Genomic DNA, 22,087 nt, shown 5'->3' with positions numbered 1-22,087 from the left:
GTCGTTCTCCGTGTATACATACACGACTTTCGATATTGATATTTCTTTTTAAGCGTCCTATAGTCTCTTACCACTGACGATACTTGTACAGGGATAGTTTCGAAAAGGACTAACGTCACGTTCTCTGTGTTTTTTTCCTTAGAAGCAAGTAAGAAATAGCAGGAATGAGAATGGCATTGGTCTCGGGGTGGTCGCGTCTCGCTGTCAACGGTTTTCTCTCAACGCGATGGAGGTGGGTTGAAAAACATCGCTCATTTATCATTTATAATAAATAATAAATACTGAAAAATAATTTTATTAGAATTAATTAGATGAGTATGCGTCTACTTCGTTGAGAATCGTTCGAAGGGATCGCGGGTGCCATTGAAAACGATTTAATGGAAAATGGAGCGAATAATCGTATATCCACCCGATCGAGTCCAGTGCGTTAGACCACGCGCTAGACCAGGCGCTAGACCACGCGCTAGACCACGCGCTAGACCAAGCGTTAGACCAGCCTCTTTGGCTGTCGAGCGCGTTTAGGTATAGTAAGGACTCACAGCTCGGTGCAGAGAGCATACGCCAAATATCGAAATGGCCTCGCATCATTGCGTCGCTTTGAAACGCGACGTCCGATGCCGGCGAACAAAAGCGGATTTCAGGACAATGCCGCCACCCGTTCGTCTTGTAATCTCTTCCGCGTAATATACGTGTACGTAGATCCACGTCGGCTCGCGGTGCTGTTGAACGCAAATAAAGGTTTCTCGGAAGACAGGTGAACGAGCCGAGAAGCAAACGGACGTGTCGAGCAGGGAGCGGCTCGAGGAAAAGGCAACGCGGCCGGAGACCCTTTGCGAGAGAAAGAAAGGTGTCGCGTTCGGAAAGGGTTTCTCTTCTCGCGAACGTTTATGCCTGATTTTTCGGAATTCTGGATCACCGTGCGTCATGTACCGGTAGTTGTATCTCGTTTAGCGAGGAATCCAGCAGCTGGGAACCCTCGCGAAATCGTTTAATTTCCCGTTGCTCGAAACCAAAGTAATAACAAAAGAGCTGTCTATCGTTTGAAATTATTCAGGGTACATATTTATCACACGAGCCGTTCACGTTGGTAAAATTTGTCGCGCGATTGAATCGACGCGACGGCTCCTTCGAGTAGAGATATCCCATCGTTACGCGCAATATTCACGACCGGCTGGCTAGATTTATTTATCGAACGTACCGAAGGAATCGTCGGTCGGTGTCGTTAAGAGATTGGTTGCTTGGGTTGTTCCAGGTACAAGGACAACAGGGCTTATCCTTGGCCAGGTGGCGAGAGCCACTTCATTCTGTACCCAGAGAGCGCGAACCAGACGATATACGCGCAAAAGGTGCGAGCCTCGGACGCGGGACGATATTCCTGTCGAGCCAGGAACGACACGACCATCCTGGAAGGAGACATCACGCTCGCCGTCTTTGGTGAGTCAGTCGAGTTTATACTATTCCCTTTTCCACTAGCTACGTTCCTTTAAACCGCGGATATTATTCCCTTAGAAAAAAGATCGACCAAACTAGATATGTAATTACTTTTTAAGAATATTCCGTACTATTTTGTCATTGATAAACGTTATTCGGTGTGGTTTGGGGTTGAATTTCTGCAGGGTAAAAGGTGCCGAGAAATAAAAATATTCGTTCCAGATATTTCAATCGAACACGATCGACGCACCGCGACGATTTTAAACGAAGAGAAACGCGATTGTTATTTACAAACGTCGCGTTTGGATTTTGTTTGCGCGATAGTCGAGAACGGAGAAGATGACGCGATTTATTCCAGCTTCCGCAATCTGTTATCGTTTGCTTTTCCCCGAGTTTGTGGCGAGATTGGATCTTGGAGTCGAGACGACGCGACGAGCCGCGATCGATCGAAATATGTTCGAAAAGAAAGATCGAGAAATATGTAGTTTCGTAGGTAGGTGTATCATAGCGTCGGCAAACGAGTGTCGATTATTTGATATTGGGACGGAAGAATATGCGAGAGACGGTGAGAGCAAAAGCTCTCGTTACTCGTAAAAGTACCTGCTATGGCCTATTTTCCTAATACAGGAATTCGTAATATCTTAAAAAGTCAGCGTTGGCATTGATCGGTCGAAAGACATACCGATCTAATAGAGTCAGCCGTAACAGGTGCGCGGGAAAAAGTTTGGCAAAGGCATTCCTCCCCCCCGTTGTGTAGCCCTCGATCGATACGTACTGCAAAAATTGGCTTCGTTCTCGGTTATTTACGTTCGTCTTTTCGTTCCTGACTCGCGAGTAGTTGGACGGCGTGGCGATTCGAGGGGGATGATTTACACGAAAGGAAAGAGAGTAGAGAGTAGAGAGCGATCGGTTAGGAACGTTAAGTCGATCGATGAGTCACGTTCTCCGCGTAGGTGGTAGTTCTCGGAGCCACGGGTCGATTCTTTTTCCTGGAAATTAAGTCGTTGCCACTAGGAGAATGAATGAGCGTCGCGGAGGCGCCGTATTATAGTTATCGGTCGGATGCGCGGAACGCGCACCGAGATAACTCGACGCAAGACTATGCGTTAGCTTCGCGGAATCCCGATTAGACCTTTTCCTCGAACGAATTTCTGTCGTTTCACGGTATCTCGCGTGTTTCTCCGACCGACGACTAATTGCGCTCTTACGCTCGTCCCAGTTTACAACTACCGCTCCTTTCGGAATTTAACTTCTTTCTGTTTATGCCACGCCGACAGCGACGACGATTCGCACGAATCAAACTACAACTCGAAACTATACACTGCTCCTTTATACGTATCTTCGCCTAAAGTAATATGGTCGTAATTACACTGTTTCGTGTCTCGAGGAAAAATTTTAATCAGCTTCTTTCGAGTCTCGCGTCAACATAGACTCCTTAACAAGAACGATAAGACGAACGATAAGTATATGCATCGAGAAATAAGTTAAATCGGATAGAGGCTTATCTCCCGTTGTCCGATGTATCGATTAATTTGGTCGATTCGCGCGAACGATGCATATTTACATAATTAGAAACAGATGACGGTGTTGGTTGATCGAGTGAACGGGAACGTAGCGCGATAACCTCGATCGCTCTGTTTGCTCCAACCCTGCACCACCGATTACCAGGCAGGGCCATTTAGCCAAAAGGTTAGAATTTCGAACGTCCAACCGTGGCAACGATTATTAATTTACTCGTCCAAAGTTGGCGCGGCCGGCGGCTATCTACGCGGGAGAATCGTTCGTTGCGGCTGTCTCGCTTTATTCGTGAGATTTTTGCTCTCCTCGTCTTTTCACCTCTCGTTACACAGGCATCTGTCTCTGTCCCAGAGCGACAACCTCGTTTCCCCGCAATTTCCATCGGCTTCCGGGACAGACTTCATCCACCGGACGAGCATTATTCTTGAAATGAGTTTTTTCGGCAGTGCGAAAACGATCGTGCGTTCCTCGCTTCCGGAGAACCAACCAACGATCATTGATAAACGAACTAAACTACCGAGAGGACTTAGAGTGCGTTTTCTCGGTTTTTTTTCCGACCGGACAAGAAGAAGAGCACCAAAGTATTCGTCGGCACGTTGTCGTCTGGTCGTTCGATATTCGATATTGTTTTTCGTAGGCGTGTGTAGGTACTTGTAACGATAATATTGGTACCGTAAGAAGGCGATTTTTACCCATCCGTGTTTCTGGATTACATTTTACGATTTACGTTTCGCGGCGTGGCTGTGATGGGGTGGAGTGGAGTGGGCTTGCGGGGACGGAGGCAGCAGGTTAAGAGAGAAAAAAATAACGAGGGCAAGGAAAGAAGAAAGGTGTGCCGAGTCTGGCGAAACGAAATTAATTTCCGAGCGAGTAACCCCTTGAAACTCGGCCCGTATAAATATGCATACACGTTTAGTAGCGGCGGGGGATGCGGAAGGAGAGAATTATGAGCCAATACCTCAGGGCTAAGTGCACGGAGTGGTTGTACGCGCCACATACATTAAGTAAATGCGTATGATCTCACAGCGAGAGGAAGCTGTACCGATGATGCTGCGCCGGTAATGCAATTAGCCGGTGCACTGTACGCTGCTGGCTGCTGCTATCTCTCCTGGCTATTTCTGCTCCTCGAACGTCTCTCTATCTCTCTCTCTAACGTCGTCTTGCGTTTTACGAGAGGTTTAAACGACCAACAAAATGAGCTGTTTACTTCCAGTAAGGTACAAGGTACACCGCTAAAAACAGAACAACGGCTTAATCTCTATTTTCATTATTTGAAATCATTCGGAGAAACGTTCGTTGGCAAAGTAGTGCCGGTATATGTAGAGTTACCGCGGTTGACAAAATAATTCACGAGCAAATTCAAGAATAACGGAGAAGAAGCTATCTTTTCGAAAATCCGAAATAAATTAGTTTCGATAGAGCGTTTAAATCGAGTCGAAGGTATCGATCGAACGCTTCTATCGGCTATTCCCCGGTCAGGGTAGCAGAATTTAACGGGGCAATAGCCTCGCGAGGATGTTGATCAATCGAGTAGAGCAGAGCGACGCGTCGCGACTCGACGTATATGTATAACAAGGAAAAACAAACTGTCGTGTGTGCTCCTCTGAAGCATCGTATGTGAAGGACAAGCCCGTCAGAGGTTTGCCAAAGAATCCTCACCAGGGTGCGGTGGCCCGATGATAACCCTCGACCGCGATTCTCTCCAATACTCTGTTGCTAGTCGTTTCATTTTTCACCTTTCCGATGAGTTTCATCGAGCTAAATTTTCATGTAATCCGTTTACGGATTAAGAAGAAACGTGTCCGAAGCAATAATTTATTTTACACGAGGAAGACGTTTTTACAGACAATCGTTTCTCGAACTACGGGGATGAAGAAGAAACGTTCAGCATGGTCGGAAGGAACGGGAAATTAATAGTTGGAAACGAATCGAGTCGCTTTATCGACGGGAGTAAAAATATTGACGTAGATTCTTTGAATATCACCGCGCGCGAGACAGTCGAGTCAAGAGTCGAAGGTAAAGTTTCATCGAAATTCGTTAATCCCGAAGTAAGGATAGAATGGTGCCATTAACGAACCGATGGATTCGTTCGGAACCGGAAGAAACGAGTTCCTTCGAGATTAATGGAAATCCAAAGATCCCGAGGGAACCTAACGGACGCGAAGAAAGGAGAGAGTATTAGTGTGATTCTCGAGTTGCTAGTTTCCGAGACCACCAGCGCCTCGCGACGTTGCCTCGAGATATCGAAACGCGTATCCGTCGATTTCTCTCTGCTACCGGTGGTGCTGGTGGGGGCGCTAACAGAGAGAGGGGGGTATAGGCGGGGGCGGAGTCGAGTTAGCGCGAACGAGAGACGTACAGGTATTTGAATAAAACTGCCCACGCGCGCTTCCGAGAAGTCCTCTTAAAACCGCGAAAGGAATGGTGCGCGCCCTTTCTTCGCCGCGGTAACCGGAATTCCTGGAAGTCTTTCTCGAACCTCTTCATGCTCGTTGTCCGACCTCGGTATCGCGAGTTAGTGGAGCTTTCGCTCGTAACTACGCCGACGCCGACGCGACGATACAGCTTTCGGAAATTCGAGATGGAAACCGTAGCCTTCGGAACTTAATTTATTTATTAATCGATCGGTGATCCGAGATTTCCGCGGTGAGTATCCGTCGAAAGCGAAAGACAACGAGAAACAATAATAAAATATAAATAATTACGTCCCATCGAAAAACGATAATCGTCGAATTGTTGTACGGTGAGAAAAATTTTAATGGGGAATTCTAGATGTCAGAATAAGACGAAAATGAAGAATACCAATTTGTCGATGAAGGCTTCGTTAAACAGTTATTAACGTTTAAAGTTCCGCTCGTCCTGAATTTTTTCAAAAATGATTGTAATTGACTCCCGCAACCGAAAATAATTTTTCCAAGACGATTCGGAAGTCTTTTTTTTCCACCCAAAAGTTTCAGCACTTACAATACAAATTGGTATTCTTGATTTTCGATTTATTTTTGGCTCTAGAATCTCTCATGAAAATTTGTCCCGAAGGTGGCCGAACAACCTGTATAAATTGGAACCGTTTCGGAGCGTTTGAAATCCCATCGGTAGCAACGAACGCGAGACGAGACGAGACTTTTCGACAAAATCTCCGCACGGTTGATCGAAAAGTTGCAACTTTTACTCGGGCTTCCCATTTCCTGTTTAATGGTCTCGCGACCCCGATTCCGGTCAACTTTGGGCTAACGTGCGCCGTAAACTGTCGAACAAAAGAACGAGTAACCGGAACTCTTGCCGATAAAACTGCTGCGAACCACCCTCTGCGATCGTAACCGCGTTTCATTACGGAGACAGGCTAGTAGGTAGTTGCTTCACCACCCTCGATCCAGCGTTTCTTCGCTGTAACGTTTCGGATACTGACCAGCCGTAAAATTTCAATAAGTATGCTCGACGCGACACGCCGTGCACGTGCGCCGCAACACGCGAACCGCACGCGTATCGATTATACGCGAGATCGCTGAACCAAGAAACTCGATTTATCGCAACGAAAGAAAATCGGATTTTTGCGTCGCGACAGACTACGTTTTGCGGGTATTTCTTTAATTCTCGATCACCGTTCTAAACAAGATATCTGCTGTTAGAGAAATTTGTGAATGCGCGAGGAAGGTTCGACGACACGACAGTAATGTTTGCATAATGACTGTTGCGGTAGCATGTTCGAAGAGATCGGTCGATCGAAGCAGCCATATCCTCGATGCGTTAGAGGAACATAGTACAGGATCTGCGAATTACGTAGCTACAAGTGTGCGAGCGTCAGACGCAGCGCGGTTCTATCGGCGAACTCGCGCGTACTTAACCGGGTTATGTATGCATCGCGACACGTGACGCGTTCTTGCACAAATACGCCACACCTGCGATCCTTCCGATCCCATCAAACTATAGATCCTGGATCTTTTGGTACGCGTTAACTTATCGGAACAACGTTAAATGGTAGAGCAGTTTGTATTTTCAATATAAAAGTTGAGGGAAGGGCAAAGTTTTCGGCGAGGTAGGTAGTAGAGCGGCAAGTAGTTTACGTTAAGTTTCCGAAGCAAGTTCGTGTATTTAGGATGTTGGGTAAAGTAATTTTTCGGCCGGTTTCTGTGGTTCGGTTTCGTTTTCGGGTCGGGAGCGTAGATTTCGTATAATTGATTTTTTAATCAATCGGAACGGCGACGAACGAGCATTTCTGCCGTTTTGCTCGAGTTTACCCGGATTCCCACGGATAGAGAATGAACTCCTTGCTGGAAAAAAGACAAAACGGACCGGTTCTCGCTGCAGGCATTCCAATTAATCCCGTGGATCGATCACTGGGCTTCGTTGATTATCCAACAGACGGTTCAACGTAACGAGTGCGCTATTGGGAGAAATTAACGCCAGGCAAATTGTTGCAGCGCGACGCGACGACCATCGACTGCAACTGCGCTTCGATAATTTAATACACGGCGACGCGCCGATTCGAATCTTCACCGAGGCTATAGTACGTGTATAGGTTTTATTGCGTTTTACGAAAGCAAGGAGAAGGACGGAGATCGAACGAACAAGGCCGTTTAAGAACCTATTCCTTCTATCTGTACGTAGAAGCTGCTCGTATTTGTCGGACCAAGGAAATCGTGCAGTTTGCAACCGTCCCGAGACTAGGACAATCGATCAGAGTTCGGTTGCCGGTCCGACGAACAAACGACTCGGTAAACGTTGCGACGCGACGGGTTCTTCTTTGTCCTCGCGCGAGGGAACAGTTTGCCAATGACCACCGCCGCGGTATGCGGTTCATTTCCGTGATTGCGCGAGGGAAATGAAATTTCCTAATTATTGTGCACGGCGCGGAAACCGCGGAGCGGGAGAGAACGAATCGGCCGAGAAAATGAAAATCACTTTAATAAACCCCTTTCGAACAACTGTAATTCACAGGCGTTATAACGAATAGTTGGCATTTCCATGAAATATTTTCTACTCAAGGTTTCCCCTGGCGTGTTTGGTGCACAGCACAACCAGCAAAACGAACAAACACGAGAAACATCGTCGATCGGAGACTTTTGCTCGCGAAACAGACTACAGAGAAGATAAAGGGAAACGGTTAAAACGAAAGTTTCGCTGGTTCTATTAAGCTCAAAATGCCTCGTACGAAAGCTTGTTGAACTTGGAAGACGGATTCCTACGGAGTTTCGAACTTGGGCCGTGGAACAAAGCTATAGCGTAAGGTTTATTAACCCCTCGATGTTAGGATAGAGGTCGCGAAACGATGCATCGCCTGAAAGATTTCAGAGCAATTGTCTATAGGTGATACACAGTATCGCGCGTCACACTTTTCGCACCAATATCTCGGCTCTTTGTTTTTACGTACCTTTTCTTTTTCTTCTTCTTCTTATCATGGCGTATTCCAGTTTTCCGCGACACGATAAACAGTTGGAAAAGGACCAAACGTTGCGAACGAATCCTTTCTGTCGCGTTGTTCTCTCAGTGTCTGTGTCCGATTTCATAAAAGAATCGCGTTGCTGCTTTGTCGAAAGATAAAATAAAAGGTACGATCGTGGCAACGGGCCATTCAAGCTGCAAACTATGTCCGAAACGTTTGCTCGTTTTTCAAGTAGGTAGCTCTGCCCTGTTTCTCGAACTCGAAAAACGACAAACGTCCCGAAGGTTTCGTTGTTTGAAGGTGGAACTCGACACCGCGCCACGAAACGCAGATGGGAAACAGGAACCGGTTAATGGAACGTAAACGGATTTGTTCGCAACTTGGTTGGTTCGTGCAAATATCAGTTGCGAGCAGCGTCGAGGAGCATACGAAATTCTCGTTTCTCGCGCGGCGATTAAATGTATACAATCTAGTATGTGTAATGTTTTTCTTGCGAGTATACGTACCGTTATATTTATTTACGGAGCAAGACTTTTGTAATAGACCGAGAGAAACTGATTCGGTTCGGCGCGTTACCGCGTGTCACTTTCCGAGAATTAATTTCGACGTCTACTCGAAACTCGAGGGGAATCGCCCGCTAATATCGAGATATTCCCGATCGAAATACAGTTTATAACGAGTCGATCGCTCTTTCAGGGGAGAAATCCGGCGGATACACGGGAAAGCCTCTACCGACGTACAGGCCAGCCTCGCAATTGGTACCTCTGGGAGGAGCGGCGAGATTGTTTTGCGAAGCTTATCTGGGAAAAGTCGAGCTTCCGGATGCGAAAAATTCGGTGACCTGGTCCAAGAGCGACAGCAACGTGACGCTTCCGAATCACGGACGGATCGCTCAACACAGGGTATCCAGGTGAGATTTTATCGTGCCATCGAAGAACGCGTTGTTCCTCGATCGATTCGAAATGTTTCGAATTAAGTAAGAAAACGTGAAATGAAATCGATTTTCATTGCGAACGACTCTAGATATCGAAGAGTCGGGACGTCGAAAGCCATCGAAACAGCGCGCTGGATGATGAACAGGTGAAAGAACCGTAGCTAGAATGTTACTCGCAAAGGGCAAGGTATACGTATAGTATCGAACCGCTAATTAAAGGACACGCTCATCGGGGAGTATCGGAATTTGCCTTTGATCCACAGGCGCATATCCTGGTTCCGGGAACCACAGAATGCGTATATTCTCGAATCGATTAATAGGAGGACGCCTAACGAGGATTAAATTTCATCGGTAATGAAATCTCTTGGCGGTTATTATCGCCGGAAATGGAGCCTCTTTTTCCCCGTTATCCTTGACGCGTCGTCTTGAAATCTTCATTTATTGTCCTTTTTACGACTAACAGGCGTTTAAAAATACTTTGCCGAGCAACCGCGATTATTTTTTTCCTTAATTGTTGTTATAGCCTGTTGTATAGTCTTAGATAGTTTTAGATATTGCAGGAAGTTCTTGGTTGTGCTGTTATTTATCAGGTTGTCTTTCAAGATGGGTCTTATGCTGTTCTCTAGGCGGATTGCGGTGTATTTACCGGCACTTTGCATAGTTCACAGGTTGATGATTCTTCTTTACGGAGAAGATATCGGTGGGTGGGTTTAGTGTATCCTATTATGACTCTTGAAATTAACGCTTTGCTGTTCTTGTACAAATCGTTCTTGACTATTTGTTATCGCGGTTTGGATCCTTCTAAACGCGTTGCTGTTGCTGTTGCCGTCGTCCTGGTGTCCCGGAAATAACGTATAACGATAGAAATACGTAAACGGCACGATTCGTCTAGTAAAGCCAGTGTATCGTTCGTATAAAGAGTAACGGTAGGAACGAACGGGTATCGGATAATTGTTGGCAGACCAGAGAAAAGGTGTTCCTCCCATTGTCATTGCAAATGCTTTTACGTCCAACGGTGTGTCTCACGGGTAAATTTCGAGATTGCGTTGGAAACCTGTCCTCCAATTAGTGACCGCATCCGCAGCCACGATAATGGTACCGCGTAGCTCGTGCAGACTGTAACAACAAGAGTGTGCATTTCGGTGTTTGCGTTGCTACCGAGGCGATCGAGAATCCAGCGTTTCTGCGCTCGTAGGGAAAATCAGGATTCATCGTTTCTACCCGATAAAAGATAGAAATGCTCGAATCGATAACGTTTGTTCTCCGTGCGAAGGAAGAAACCATCGCACGCCACGTCTATTCTATACCTGTTCTCGGCTGTGCTCGCGATTCGTATCTGAACGAAAGTTGTCCGTAATTTCGAGGTGAAATCAGCAGGCAGCCGGTGCGTGGTAGTCACGGTTCCAAGAACGCGACCAACTCTGCGAGGAGAGAAGCGTTCGTCAGGGTCGACGAGTGCGATCGCAGCTCCAGCGATTAGCCTTTTTGCGCCGGCAGTCTCTCAGGGCATTATAGACGTAATAACGGCGGGACAAACTCGAAGCAGTGTCGAACCGAGGCTCGCCAGTCCGTTTCTCCATCGAACAAGCTCCAAGCAAACCCAGAGAAGAAGGGAGAGAGGATAAGGAATTCCGAGGAATGTTTGAATGTCTGAAAGAGAGAGAAAGATAAATATCTGCGGCGTCTGCACGAGCTCCGTCATTACACTAATGATACCTTGGTCTCTCTCCTCGGCGAATCGGCCCCTTTTTCGAGGGTGCCCTGCCGATTCCTCCGCTATATGTACTCTTCTCCTTGGAAGCAGCCAATCTTGCTCGAAACTCGACGGTAGAACCGATAGGAAACGGAAAAATATCGGTCTGCCGTAATCGTCCGTCCGTTGCGTTGCAGACGAGGTCTCGTCGCTGCCCGGTCGCGATTTCTTGGTTGCTTTCGAGCGAATCGACCGCCGCGAATCCTCCCAACTACCGCGTGCACCGAGCGAGATGAAAATCGTGCACGTTCGCTCGCTCGTAATTCAGTTCGACCGGCTTCGATTTCAACCGGTCCTCGCGGCTGACCTACCACGGTGCAATTTAAAACCAGGCATGCTCGTCTTTGCTCGAGGAGAAAATAATTGTCATATTGGATCGGAGAAGACGCGCGCGAGATTTTCTCATCGGTTTTCCGAAAAGGAAATGTAACGTATAATGATAATATTTACGAGTTCCCGTAACCGAAAGCATGGAATCCGAAACCCGTGATACAGACGAGTTACGTAAATGTGAAAAAGAGCGTTTGACCATATCCATTTTCCGTTCGATCGAATATGGTTCGCGACTGAACTCGACCGATCGAAACGACGAGTGCTCTTTGTGGAAAATGAAGGAGGTTCGAGCGTTCCGGGGTCCAATTAAACGCGAGACCGAGAGCAGAGCGGCGGTGGCGAGGTCAAGTTGGGACGGAAGAGAGGACGAACCGGGTCGAGGAGACCGGAATAAAACGGAGCCAGGGTCGCGGGCCTTTGCCGGTTCCCGTCCGGTTCCCGTCCGGTTCTTGGCTCTCTTTTGTATCTCGTTTTGTGTCGTCGAGCTCTCGATCATCGTGGCGAGATACCGAGCTCGCTCGGCCATGGGTGGTCCGCGTCGGGCTTCTCATATTCTAACCGTCGGCAGCGTTAAAGGAGATCCTCGATACCCGAAGCGACTCACGAGCGACTCAATTTCTATTCCGTTCGCTTTTAATCGAGCCTCCATTACGCGCGGAGGATCGCGACACGAACGCTCTCCGACACTAGGATCCAAGACCATCCCAGGCTGTTGGACTTTTGCCGTTTCCGCGCAGACGATCGCCGAAAGTAAACCTGAAAATCCGAGAATCGACGGTAAGTAACCGAAATTGGTGTGCGACGGTTAGGATCTCGTAACCGTGAGATCCAGCCGTTCCGTTACGAACGAGAGAATCGCGTAACGTATTTCGGGTGACGTAGACCGGCTACCAGTCTTCCAAATGCGTTTTCCTCGTCGCGATAAATGTGTTCGCGGAACAATCTCTCCCAACCGGCTCGTTTCTACGAAGCGGAAATTCGCTGACGCAGTCTCGCGATCCAAGTTTCTTACATTTCCGCGGTCCGAGGAACGAAATGGTTCCAGCCGGGTGGGAAAGAATAGTCGGTCATCTGTCTCCGAAGCTTGGAAAGGGGACGGTCCTCGCAAACGTAATGAAACCGTACGAGCTCGAGCATCCGTCTGGCAGAGCTTTGAAAAATAACTTGACTCGGAGCAACACTTGAGACTACCGGAGCAACAGGAATAACGACGCGACGCGAAAATGTTCCGAGAAAATGACCCATGAAATCTCGAGCCTCGTTTCTGAGCGCGAACGCGAAACTTTCGCACGGCCAAAACAGAAAAGTACTAAACTTGGAGTACGTTAATCTCCGAACAACAAGGTTTCAACCAAAGAACCGTAACGAAACGTGCAAAGAGAAATCGGAGCGGAGGAACTCTATCCCGTTCGAGTAACAACAACGTAGCTAGATAATTTCTCGCGACGCGTTAACCAGGAACGTAGCGATCGATGGACCGAATGTAACGAACAGATGTAACGAACAGAGTCTGGTGTTGCCGATCGACGACGAACCAGTCTCGTAAATCTTGAGCGACCGGTTGCTCGAGGGCTAATAGAGACGAATTACACGCGTCGAGTACCACCGACGCGGATCTATTAACGTTGATTACGTTCGAATGCAAATACACGATTGGAACCAGCACCGCGCGAATACTCGACCAGTCAGGTTTCTGCTCCCTTTTGCGGCACGTAATTATACTTGCTCCGAATTTCAATTTTATTTACGTCTCGACTCTCGTTGCATCGTGGAACCCAGGAACTCGTACGATTCCCATTAGCCGAGGGAAATGGATGTCGTTCGTTTTAGGAAAGGAAAGTTTACGTTCCGAGGCATTTGGTTACGCTGTACGGCCACACGGGAGTAAACGAGACCCGAGGGATAAATTCCTTGCTTACGACAAATACGTTATCGTTATTTTCGCGCCAAGAGAAGAGATTACCGAAGGAATCGAGAGACGTATCGCGAAGCGGTAAAAGAACGAGCGTCGAGCAAGCGGGTTCGAAGCGAAGCGAAGCGAATCGGGGGTCGGGGAATAAAAGACCGGAGACAAAGAAAGATCGTTGTTGAAATATCGAAAAGAGCGAGACAGCGAGACAGCGAGAACTGGAGAGGAAAAAGTGGACAACGGTGTAGGTGGGCAAAAGAAGCCAGGGGTAAAAACGATATTCGATGGAGCAGAGTCCTCGAGTCGTCGATGGGGGATGGGCGTCGATGAATGCGATGCAATTACCGGAGGTCGACCCACTTTTCTGCGACGCATTAATTGTAATGCTGCCGGAGGCAAAGGTAGAACATTTTCCGGAGCGAAATACAGACGAGTCCGACAAATGGAAGAACAAAGGGATGGAAAAAATGTCCGGAGCAGAAAACGGGGATGAAGAACCGACTGATTTCGTTCCTCGTGCAATTACTGAAACTGCTTTTCGAAAAACTAAGGTTTATATCTTGTAGCGCGACAACTGCTTTCACGACGCAATTCCATTTTTTAGTTTGCCGTGCAAATTAATTGGCTGTTATTTGCAAAAAGTATACGCGTAGAATAATACGTATTTGTTAGAGTGCATGGGCTCGTAATATAATTCCGAATCGTTTCGCTGAATGGTTTCGTTACCGAACAAAGAAAGGAGATTAAATCCAACTCCAAGAAGTACGCGTTCCAGCAAACGAATCATTTTTTTCATTCTCAAGACCCTCTTTTTCCGGATACGGTGGTGGGACGGGGACCGGGGATAGATGACTGCTGGCAGAAGAAGGTTCGTTTTAAACGAGCAGCTCTCTGGGAAATTTCATCGCGTCTCGTGCTATCCCTGCGCGTCCGCAGCTTCCTTGAACCCTCCCACCCTCTCACGGTAAGTTCGCGTCCAAGTTCATTCAATGGACTGTTGACGAGCGCTGCCTGCCAATCAGCTTTTGTTCGATATCGTTCTATTGTTCGCCTGTAACATAATCGGATATCGATAGTCTTATCTATCGAGCGTTGTTCTCGTGCTTCTCTGCTCGATTATAATCGAATTCTCAGTCCCGGGTAAGAAAAGTTTCTCGCGTTCGAACGGTCGCTCAAGTAACGAAACCACGATGAACATTTTTGGAGAGGAGAAAAAGGAAAAACGAAAAGCGAAAAGAAACAAGGTCAAAACAGGGAACGACCAACGATCGCAATCTCCAGACATGCATACGTACATACATACATACATTCGATTAAGCTGAGATTATTGTCCGTAAAAGTTACGCAGGATAAAGAGCGTTCTTCGATCGATGAAAACGCGACGCGAATTAGTTTGTTAGGATTCGAGGAACGTGTTTGGATTCAACGCATGGAATTCGCGAAACGTAGCGATAGCCCCGCGACAAACTGATTAATTAACATTTGACCGTTTCGCTAATTCGATTTTGCGATCGATGGAAATGCCGCGCGCGGTCCGAATGGACCGTGATGGCATAATCTACTCGATTAAATTAACGTATTATCGGACGTTCCGATCGATCCTGGCACGCGCGTACATTACAGGCCGCGTTAAGCGTATGAAATGCCACGGATCGAAACGAGAACACGAATTTTATTTTTATCTTTTCGATACGTTCGATCGATCGCAAACCAAATATTTCTCGATAGCATACGTGTACATACGTTTGGTCTTTCTCGGTGCGAATTTATCGCGATAGGTTGTTTGTTGGTGTTCTCAGAGAGGTTCGTAAAATGTAATGAAATGGTGAGACAGACCGCGCAACTCGGTACACGTGAACAGAGAGAAATCGCTGCGCCGACACTTAATCCTGTCTGACCCATGCCTACGCACGCGAAACTGTCTCCCCGGTAGAAACTTAATCTGGCCTGATTCAGCCGGCTGGAATTTGACAGACGAGTCCTGTCTGCCGGAGGCTGGGACAACGGGGGGGACTGTCATCGAGGATTACAATGTGCCGTTTAATTATTCCGACGCGCCAATTACGTCACGCGCATTCTCCTCTTCGCCGCGTTCCAAGTTTCGTCCTCGATGGCACGGAAAACAGCTCAGCCCACTTTTCGAACAGGTGAATCATTTTTCTTACAAAACCGGAAAATGTTTACTTTATCGTAATCGGTTCCACGAATGCATCAAGTACCTACCAAGTATTCCGTTTAGAAAGCTCCAACATCGAAACTTACGATAAAATTGTCCGTCGCCTAAAGAAATAGAAATTTTCTTGTTCGATGTTTGCTCGTTTGGTCGATTCGAAAGAAAGGAAAAACGGTTCGCGGGAAACCGGAGAAAGAGGATGAAAAGTTGACGAAACAATTGAACCATTTCGAGTACGTATCTGGTTGCGCAGCAAGTTTCCAGGTCGGCTCGTGGTTGTTTCATGCAAATAGATAGACGAACCCGCCGCATGCACCCGGGGACCGGAAGTCGTTGGACACGTTCCAAGAAATCCGGAACCTTTAACAACTCGCTCGACGGAACTAAAATTCGAGAGGAGAAGGCTGGAACAATGTACGGATGGTTGGCTCCCTGAACTTTTATCTCGTAAAATGTTGATGTTGACGCACGTTCGATCTCTAGGCGCGTTTCACCCCTTTTCTTCCTATCAAACGCAAAGAAAGATTTTTCCGCGAAAAGAATCGCGAGACGAGGAATAACGGTAGAAAATTGATCGTCGAACTGTACCTACGAATAATACTTGATTTTTCCAAACGTTCACCCCTGTTATTTCCAATTATCGTTCCGGCGATATATTGGAAAATCCCATCGAGTTAGAAACAGCTCTGGCTCTCTCTCTCTCTCTCTCGAAGAGCATCTTTATCGTTTTAAAGTATTTAAAACCGTAATCGGTTTTACCGAGGCATGGCTGTCGCGTGCACCTAATACTCATGGCATACCGATAATTTTCTTCGCTCGTACTTGACGCTCCGAAATGAACTTGGCACGAACGTAAATTCAATTTCACGCAAATCAGGAATAAGGATCTTAATTCGTACGTTTGAATACGCAAGGTTCTAACGGTAGAGGAATTTAAAGATAATCGTTCGTTACCATGCTTATAACTTAATTGTAATTTAGTCTACTCATGGTAAAAAGTTTTCCAATTTGTAAATAATAGTCTCGTCTCCACCGTGTTCGTCGCGAGAAACGTGTTAAACGTCAGACAATAGGAAAGGTGCGGTGGTGTTGTCAGGGCGGTTCCACCTAAAAATATGCGAGGAGAATGAAATATTGTCAAGGTTTAATTATGACTCCGCGAACGCTGCACTTAACGTCGATGTCGAGTTTGATGCTACGACGAAGAATACAGAAGTTTATAGGTTTCTCTTAATTAAGCCGGATAGGACACGAGGCGTCGCGAACGAAAGTAAAAGATTCGATCGATTTCTCGTCATCTTTTACAAGATTAAAGACTATCCTCGTCCGTGATCGTAACGGGCGTTTCTGCGAACACTATAAATTCCGAGCCGTTAAGTCGATTTAAACTATTTCAATTGACGAGATACCTCGAACCTTTACAGCTTGTTCTATCAACTCCCGTTAGAGGCGACTCGTCAATCTTCATTCCTGTCGATTGATCCCGAAGATTTGACCGACGGCCGACTAATGGAAAAAATCAGGTGGCAAATTATTCCTAGGAATCGATTCACCGTTACGAATCGACCATGTACAAAGCTATGATTTTTAACGTTACATCGACAAATAATAGTGCGAACGATGACGATCGTCGAGGAGCTTCGCTAATGCAATTCTTCGTCGAAGACGGTACGAAATTTCCAAAGAAACCCAGTACGTTATAATTGTTTACGTGCTTTATTCTCACCGTCTGCTATCCATACATTAAGTATTTCATCGATATTTATAGGGGACGTTATTTCCAAGGGAGTAAATGCAAGTGGCAAAACTTGTAAAAAGTAACTAGTTTTTAGTTGCGAAAACTAGAGTAGAGTAAAGGTAAACGAAAGGAGTAAAATGAATAATCGGAAGAATCGTTAACGAGGATAAAGTCTGAGCTAAGGTCTTGTTTGCAACGAGATTTTTCCGAAACTCTCAACTACTAACGCTATTTTAAGCGAGAAAAGGACCACCCAACGAGCATCGATCGGAACGGGCACAGCATAACGAACTTGAAGTTGCTATTGTAATACGCGTTACCGATTATTTGGAATTTTAGCGAGCGAGCCTTTTAATTAGAAGCCACCGCGAACTGAATCGCGCGTCGGGTCACGAGAAATTGGTCGATTAAAAATTCCCGTTGCTCGTTGGCCGCGAACTTTTCTATAACGAGCGACTTCCGGTTTCGCACTGAATGAGCAGACAAAACGCAAAGTTGCACAGGCCGATGGAAAATGCACGATCGCGCAAACCCCGCGTCAGATTTAAACCCGTTCGAGGGTGCAATTAAACGCGACCGGGAAAATGGAATATTAACGACGCGACGCGACGCGACGCGAGCAGCGGCTATCGCGTTTATCGAGCGAGCCGGAGATTCGCTTTAACGTTGGAAAATCTGATTCGAGATAATCGACGCGCTTGAAAAAATCAGCCCAGGGCTGGCTGATGCAATTTTACCCATAGGTCGTTATATACGCTTACCGGATAAATATCGGCTCGTCTCGTAAATGGTTTACGATTTTTCAACGAATATACGCGTCCGTTTTTCTTTTTTCTTTTTTTCATACCGCTATAACGCGAAACATTGCGTGTAACGTTGCGTGTAACGTTGCGTGTAACGTTGCGTGTAACGTTTCAAAAGCTTTTCCAACGATTCGTTCGTTTCCTTCGAACAAACAACAACGGTTATTCGACACTTTTAAAGTAAAAGTTTTTGCACGTCAAGTCCGGTCGCTGCAAGTTGTAATGAAAGATCAACGATAAATGCCAATTTGACCGGTGTTATCAACAACGATCGTTTAATTTAAACGTGTTTGGTGATTAATTTTTTAATTCGTTTCTTTCCTTGGTTCTTGTATGGTAAAGTACTTTAGAATGTATCTGTTTGATCTAATTACGCGATGCGATACGTTGTGAAAAAAAGAGACGAAAATGTGCCGAGCGATACCGACAAGGCTACCCCGACGTTCGTAGACAGCTTATTAACGGCTCTATAAGCTTAGAGAAGAAAAAAGACTCGAATAACGTGGCCGCTCGAATCGACTGATTTATGATCGTCCCTTCCGATCGATCGCCTGTCGCCAAGATCTCCGAGAATCTTGGATCGTGAAACTGCACAAACTATTATAAATTTCAGGTCAACGAAAGCTGCAACGATTAAAGCGTTACTTTCAATTAGAATTGCAACGGTCGTTCGCGTGTCACGTTTAAATCTAGTTGAAATAAATAAATGTAAAACAAGTGTTTGGCTCGTAGTAATAAATAAAAAATGTTTACGATACGTCATGTACTTTCAGGGAAAACAATCAAATCATCGGCTCTTATTTGGAGATCGAGGACATAACTTTGGAAGATTACGGGGAGTACAAGTGCGAAGTTAGCAACGGCGTGGACGAGGAGATCACGTTACCTGCTCACGTTTACCGACAAGGTACGTAACTAAGCCGTTTAATCTGTCCGCTGGTGGTTATCTCTCGCTGGGACCAGCGAAAAGCGAAAATCTGACTGGAGAAAAATATTTATCTCCGTTATGTCGTTTGAAACGCACATCCAGGAAACCGCGTGTCTTCCCGATGTGCGATAGAAATCGAATTGCTGCTCGTACGCGGAATTCGTACGCGGTCATCACCGAGGAGTGAGTGCGTTCCGATACGTTGACGTATATGCCAGCGGGCGACCAACCGGGACCACCGACCAGTGTTTTAAATCGTTGCCGGCTCGCACTCGCTCAAGCTCCTAATTTTCCAAGGAAAAGTATCCGCGACGAAGCAAGCCGCGTACCAACAGGAGGAACAAATTACAAGAATATAGGTATACATATAGTATGTTGTGTTGCAGAACCACAGTTCGCGTTAGGACTTCAAAACGGATCCTGGAGAAAGTCGTTCCTGCTCGGCGTGCTAGTGCTGGTTCTCCTGATTTCGGCCGGCGCGTTTTACGCCCGTTGCTGGCTACCCCTGGTGCTACTTTGCCGCGACAAATTCGCCCCCCTCGAACAGAATGGTAATTATCGGAAGGAAACGGTTTTACCTCGCTCTCAATTATCTTCTTCTCTCTCGAAGCGCGTATATGTATACGAAGCGAAAAAACTTTTTCCCCCATTTCGAAATTATCTTATTTCGTAAAACCCTTTTTCCAGAGAAACGATATCACCCCCCGCATCGTAAAACCGATGCAACCTACAACTTTGAAGGATCTTGTGCATAAGCGCAGGAAATCGATCGAAGGAATCGGAGACGATAAATCGGCGTGTCGTATGGCCGTGGCTCGCGAGTTACACGTGTAGTAAGCCGAAGCTTCTATGTACGTCCCGCCTCGCGAACGAGATCTTGCCCATGGAGGTTAGATCGCCGCGACGCGAGTACCCCGTATACGGAAAGTAGAAAATTACCGCGATTACGGTGCTTCCGAGAACCACCGCCGTGACATCTCCCATTAACGTTTCACCGGAGATCGTTTTCTCTTTGTTAACCGGCTGAAAACTAACTCCTCTCGACGTCGCGTCGCGTCGCGAATAACGTTAATCCCACTAGCAAGGTAAATCTCCTGTGTGGTGATCAAATACACGATATTATATTATTAGAAAGAAAGTTGTCATTAACCATTGTACGATTAATTAACGTAAACAAAAACAGCAAGAAATTGAAGAAACAAATAAATAAGAAATACGAAGAAACGAAGAAACAAAGCGAGAAACGATTTTCCTATTCGTCTGGTCCAGCATACGGTTCTCTTTGCCTCGCGTTCGATTTTCGATTTTCTACTCGGTAGAAATTGGTTCGTTTCCAATGGACCGCGAAGGAAAAGCAACCAAGCAGAGCGCGCAAATAGAGCGGAGAGAACACACACCATTTTGTTCCGAAGCGCACACAATTCGCGAGATTCGATAATCACGCGGTTAAAAGTCTCGGACCGCGGTACAGTATCACGTGCACAGTACAGTACAGTATTACGTGCTATTTATTCGTGGCGGTAATTAGCCGATTGTTCGCGTCGACGCGTTCTAGCAGCTTGTATCGTTGATTTGAAATTCAGGAGTAACAGTACTCGCGGCTAATAATCGTGATCGAGCGAGGAGCCGTGACTCAACGTTCCGCGAACGAACGATAAGCAACTCGGTAGTGAGCCGTGGAATTTGCCAGAGGATTATCCCGGACGGTGATTCGCACGACATCCTTTTGCTCGTGACCGACTCTCCTTATTCGCGCTAGCAGCGAATCGTTCCAACGGCCACTTTCACTCGCTCTCGTATCCGCCAGCCGATATCCTTTTATCCTTACGATACCAGCACGGAGACCACCGATACGTAGTTTAACGGTTCGAGTCATTTTTAACGATATACGCTCCTCACCTTTGATACGGTGGTGATAATAATAAATGTAACAATAAAAAAGATAAAGAACATACATTAGTATGCTGAGCGTCGAGAGACGGTGCCGTAAACACGACGATAGCAAGTAGAAACCTTGGCTGGCGAAGGTCCCTTTTCTTGTAAATAGGAAATGTTTACCGCGTCGATGATACGTCCCTCTATCGTGTTTTATCTCGAATCTTGTAGCTTGTTTACATCTCGTCTTGAAACGTTTTTCCTTGGTTCGTTTCTCTGTATTCCGATCGTTTGTAAAATGGTCTGACTAAAAATTCGTTGAAAATATTTCCGTAACCTTCCGAAAGCCCGGTTAATATGTACGACGCGTAGGTACATTAATTCCTCGCTTATTCATCATTCGTATGAACACAAATTGCAGATGGGAAGGAATGCGACGCGCTGGTCTGCTACCACGAAAAGGACTCGAATCTGGCGATCGGTATAACGATACCAACCCTGGAGACGAGGCATCGGTACAAGTGCACGCCGCTCGAACTCTCCCATCTCAATCAAAATTGTAAGTACCAGTTTTAATTAAACGCGAGTGCCAACTTTCCTTATTAAGTTTCTCTATCGCGCGGTGATCCAAGTTAAAAAGGTAAGATGGTGGTTTCCGGGGGTACGAACGACTGACTCGCTGGCTGCTTCTCCCTCGAATAGAAGATGTTTTTCTACTCGTTGTCTCGTCCAAAGGTAATTTTTACGGCTAGTTGATGGATTGTTTTTTGAAAACCAAAACTAATTTCGGACTAAAAATATTAATAGGAAAAACGTACTCTTTCCTTGGTTTCTATTAAACGTTCGGTCGGGCGGTCGGGCGGCCGGGCGGCCGGGCGTGCGGTGGTAGGTCTAACTATAGTATTTTTAGGCAAGATTCGCACGGAAACCGGCCGATAGGATTTACTCGACAAAGAGAGGAAAATGGTCGCAATTACCGGGACAAAGGTAGCCGAAAGTTTCATCTAGTTTCGCGAGAATGCGTCTCTCCCGCTTGTGCATCTCATGAATATGAACGGCTGGCTGGCTAGACGCACGCGCACCGTGATAACGGTTGCTCGGCAAAAAATATTCTGATGCTAATTTCCTTCTAATTGCCAGGAGAAAATTGAGCCCGTATATGTTGTGAGTTACCCACCCGACGACCCTCATTTTATTAATGCAAATTACCCGCACGTTGCCCGGCCCAACCCAACCCAACCCAACCCAACTCCGATCCGTTGATGCAAAGTAACCAACCTATACATAAATTTCTTTACTTTTTCGGCATTTT

At 46.4% G+C, this 22,087-nt stretch overlaps 1 protein-coding gene across 3 annotated transcripts in view; it reads left to right on the top strand.

Annotated features, from left to right (window-relative positions):
• LOC143348097 (interleukin-1 receptor accessory protein-like 1-B) overlaps window positions 1-22,087 on the top strand; it is a 75,860-nt gene that overhangs the window by 48,723 nt on the left and 5,050 nt on the right. For 2 of the 3 annotated variants that reach the window (XM_076777937.1, XM_076777936.1), the window contains exons 2-7: window positions 143-232; window positions 1,253-1,434; window positions 9,026-9,239; window positions 18,746-18,879; window positions 19,287-19,451; window positions 21,197-21,334. In XM_076777937.1, the coding sequence (XP_076634052.1) occupies window positions 165-232; window positions 1,253-1,434; window positions 9,026-9,239; window positions 18,746-18,879; window positions 19,287-19,451; window positions 21,197-21,334 (901 nt within the window). In that variant the 5' untranslated portion in view covers window positions 143-164. The remainder of the gene's footprint in view (window positions 1-142; window positions 233-1,252; window positions 1,435-9,025; window positions 9,240-18,745; window positions 18,880-19,286; window positions 19,452-21,196; window positions 21,335-22,087) is intronic. The other variant, XM_076777935.1, reaches the window with a different exon arrangement.

Source organism: Colletes latitarsis, chromosome 11 (genome assembly GCF_051014445.1).
Source record: "Colletes latitarsis isolate SP2378_abdomen chromosome 11, iyColLati1, whole genome shotgun sequence".
Taxonomy (NCBI): Eukaryota; Metazoa; Arthropoda; class Insecta; order Hymenoptera; family Colletidae; genus Colletes; species Colletes latitarsis.
Note: the sequence above shows the minus strand (reverse complement) of the source record. Positions and strands in the feature narration are given on the sequence as shown.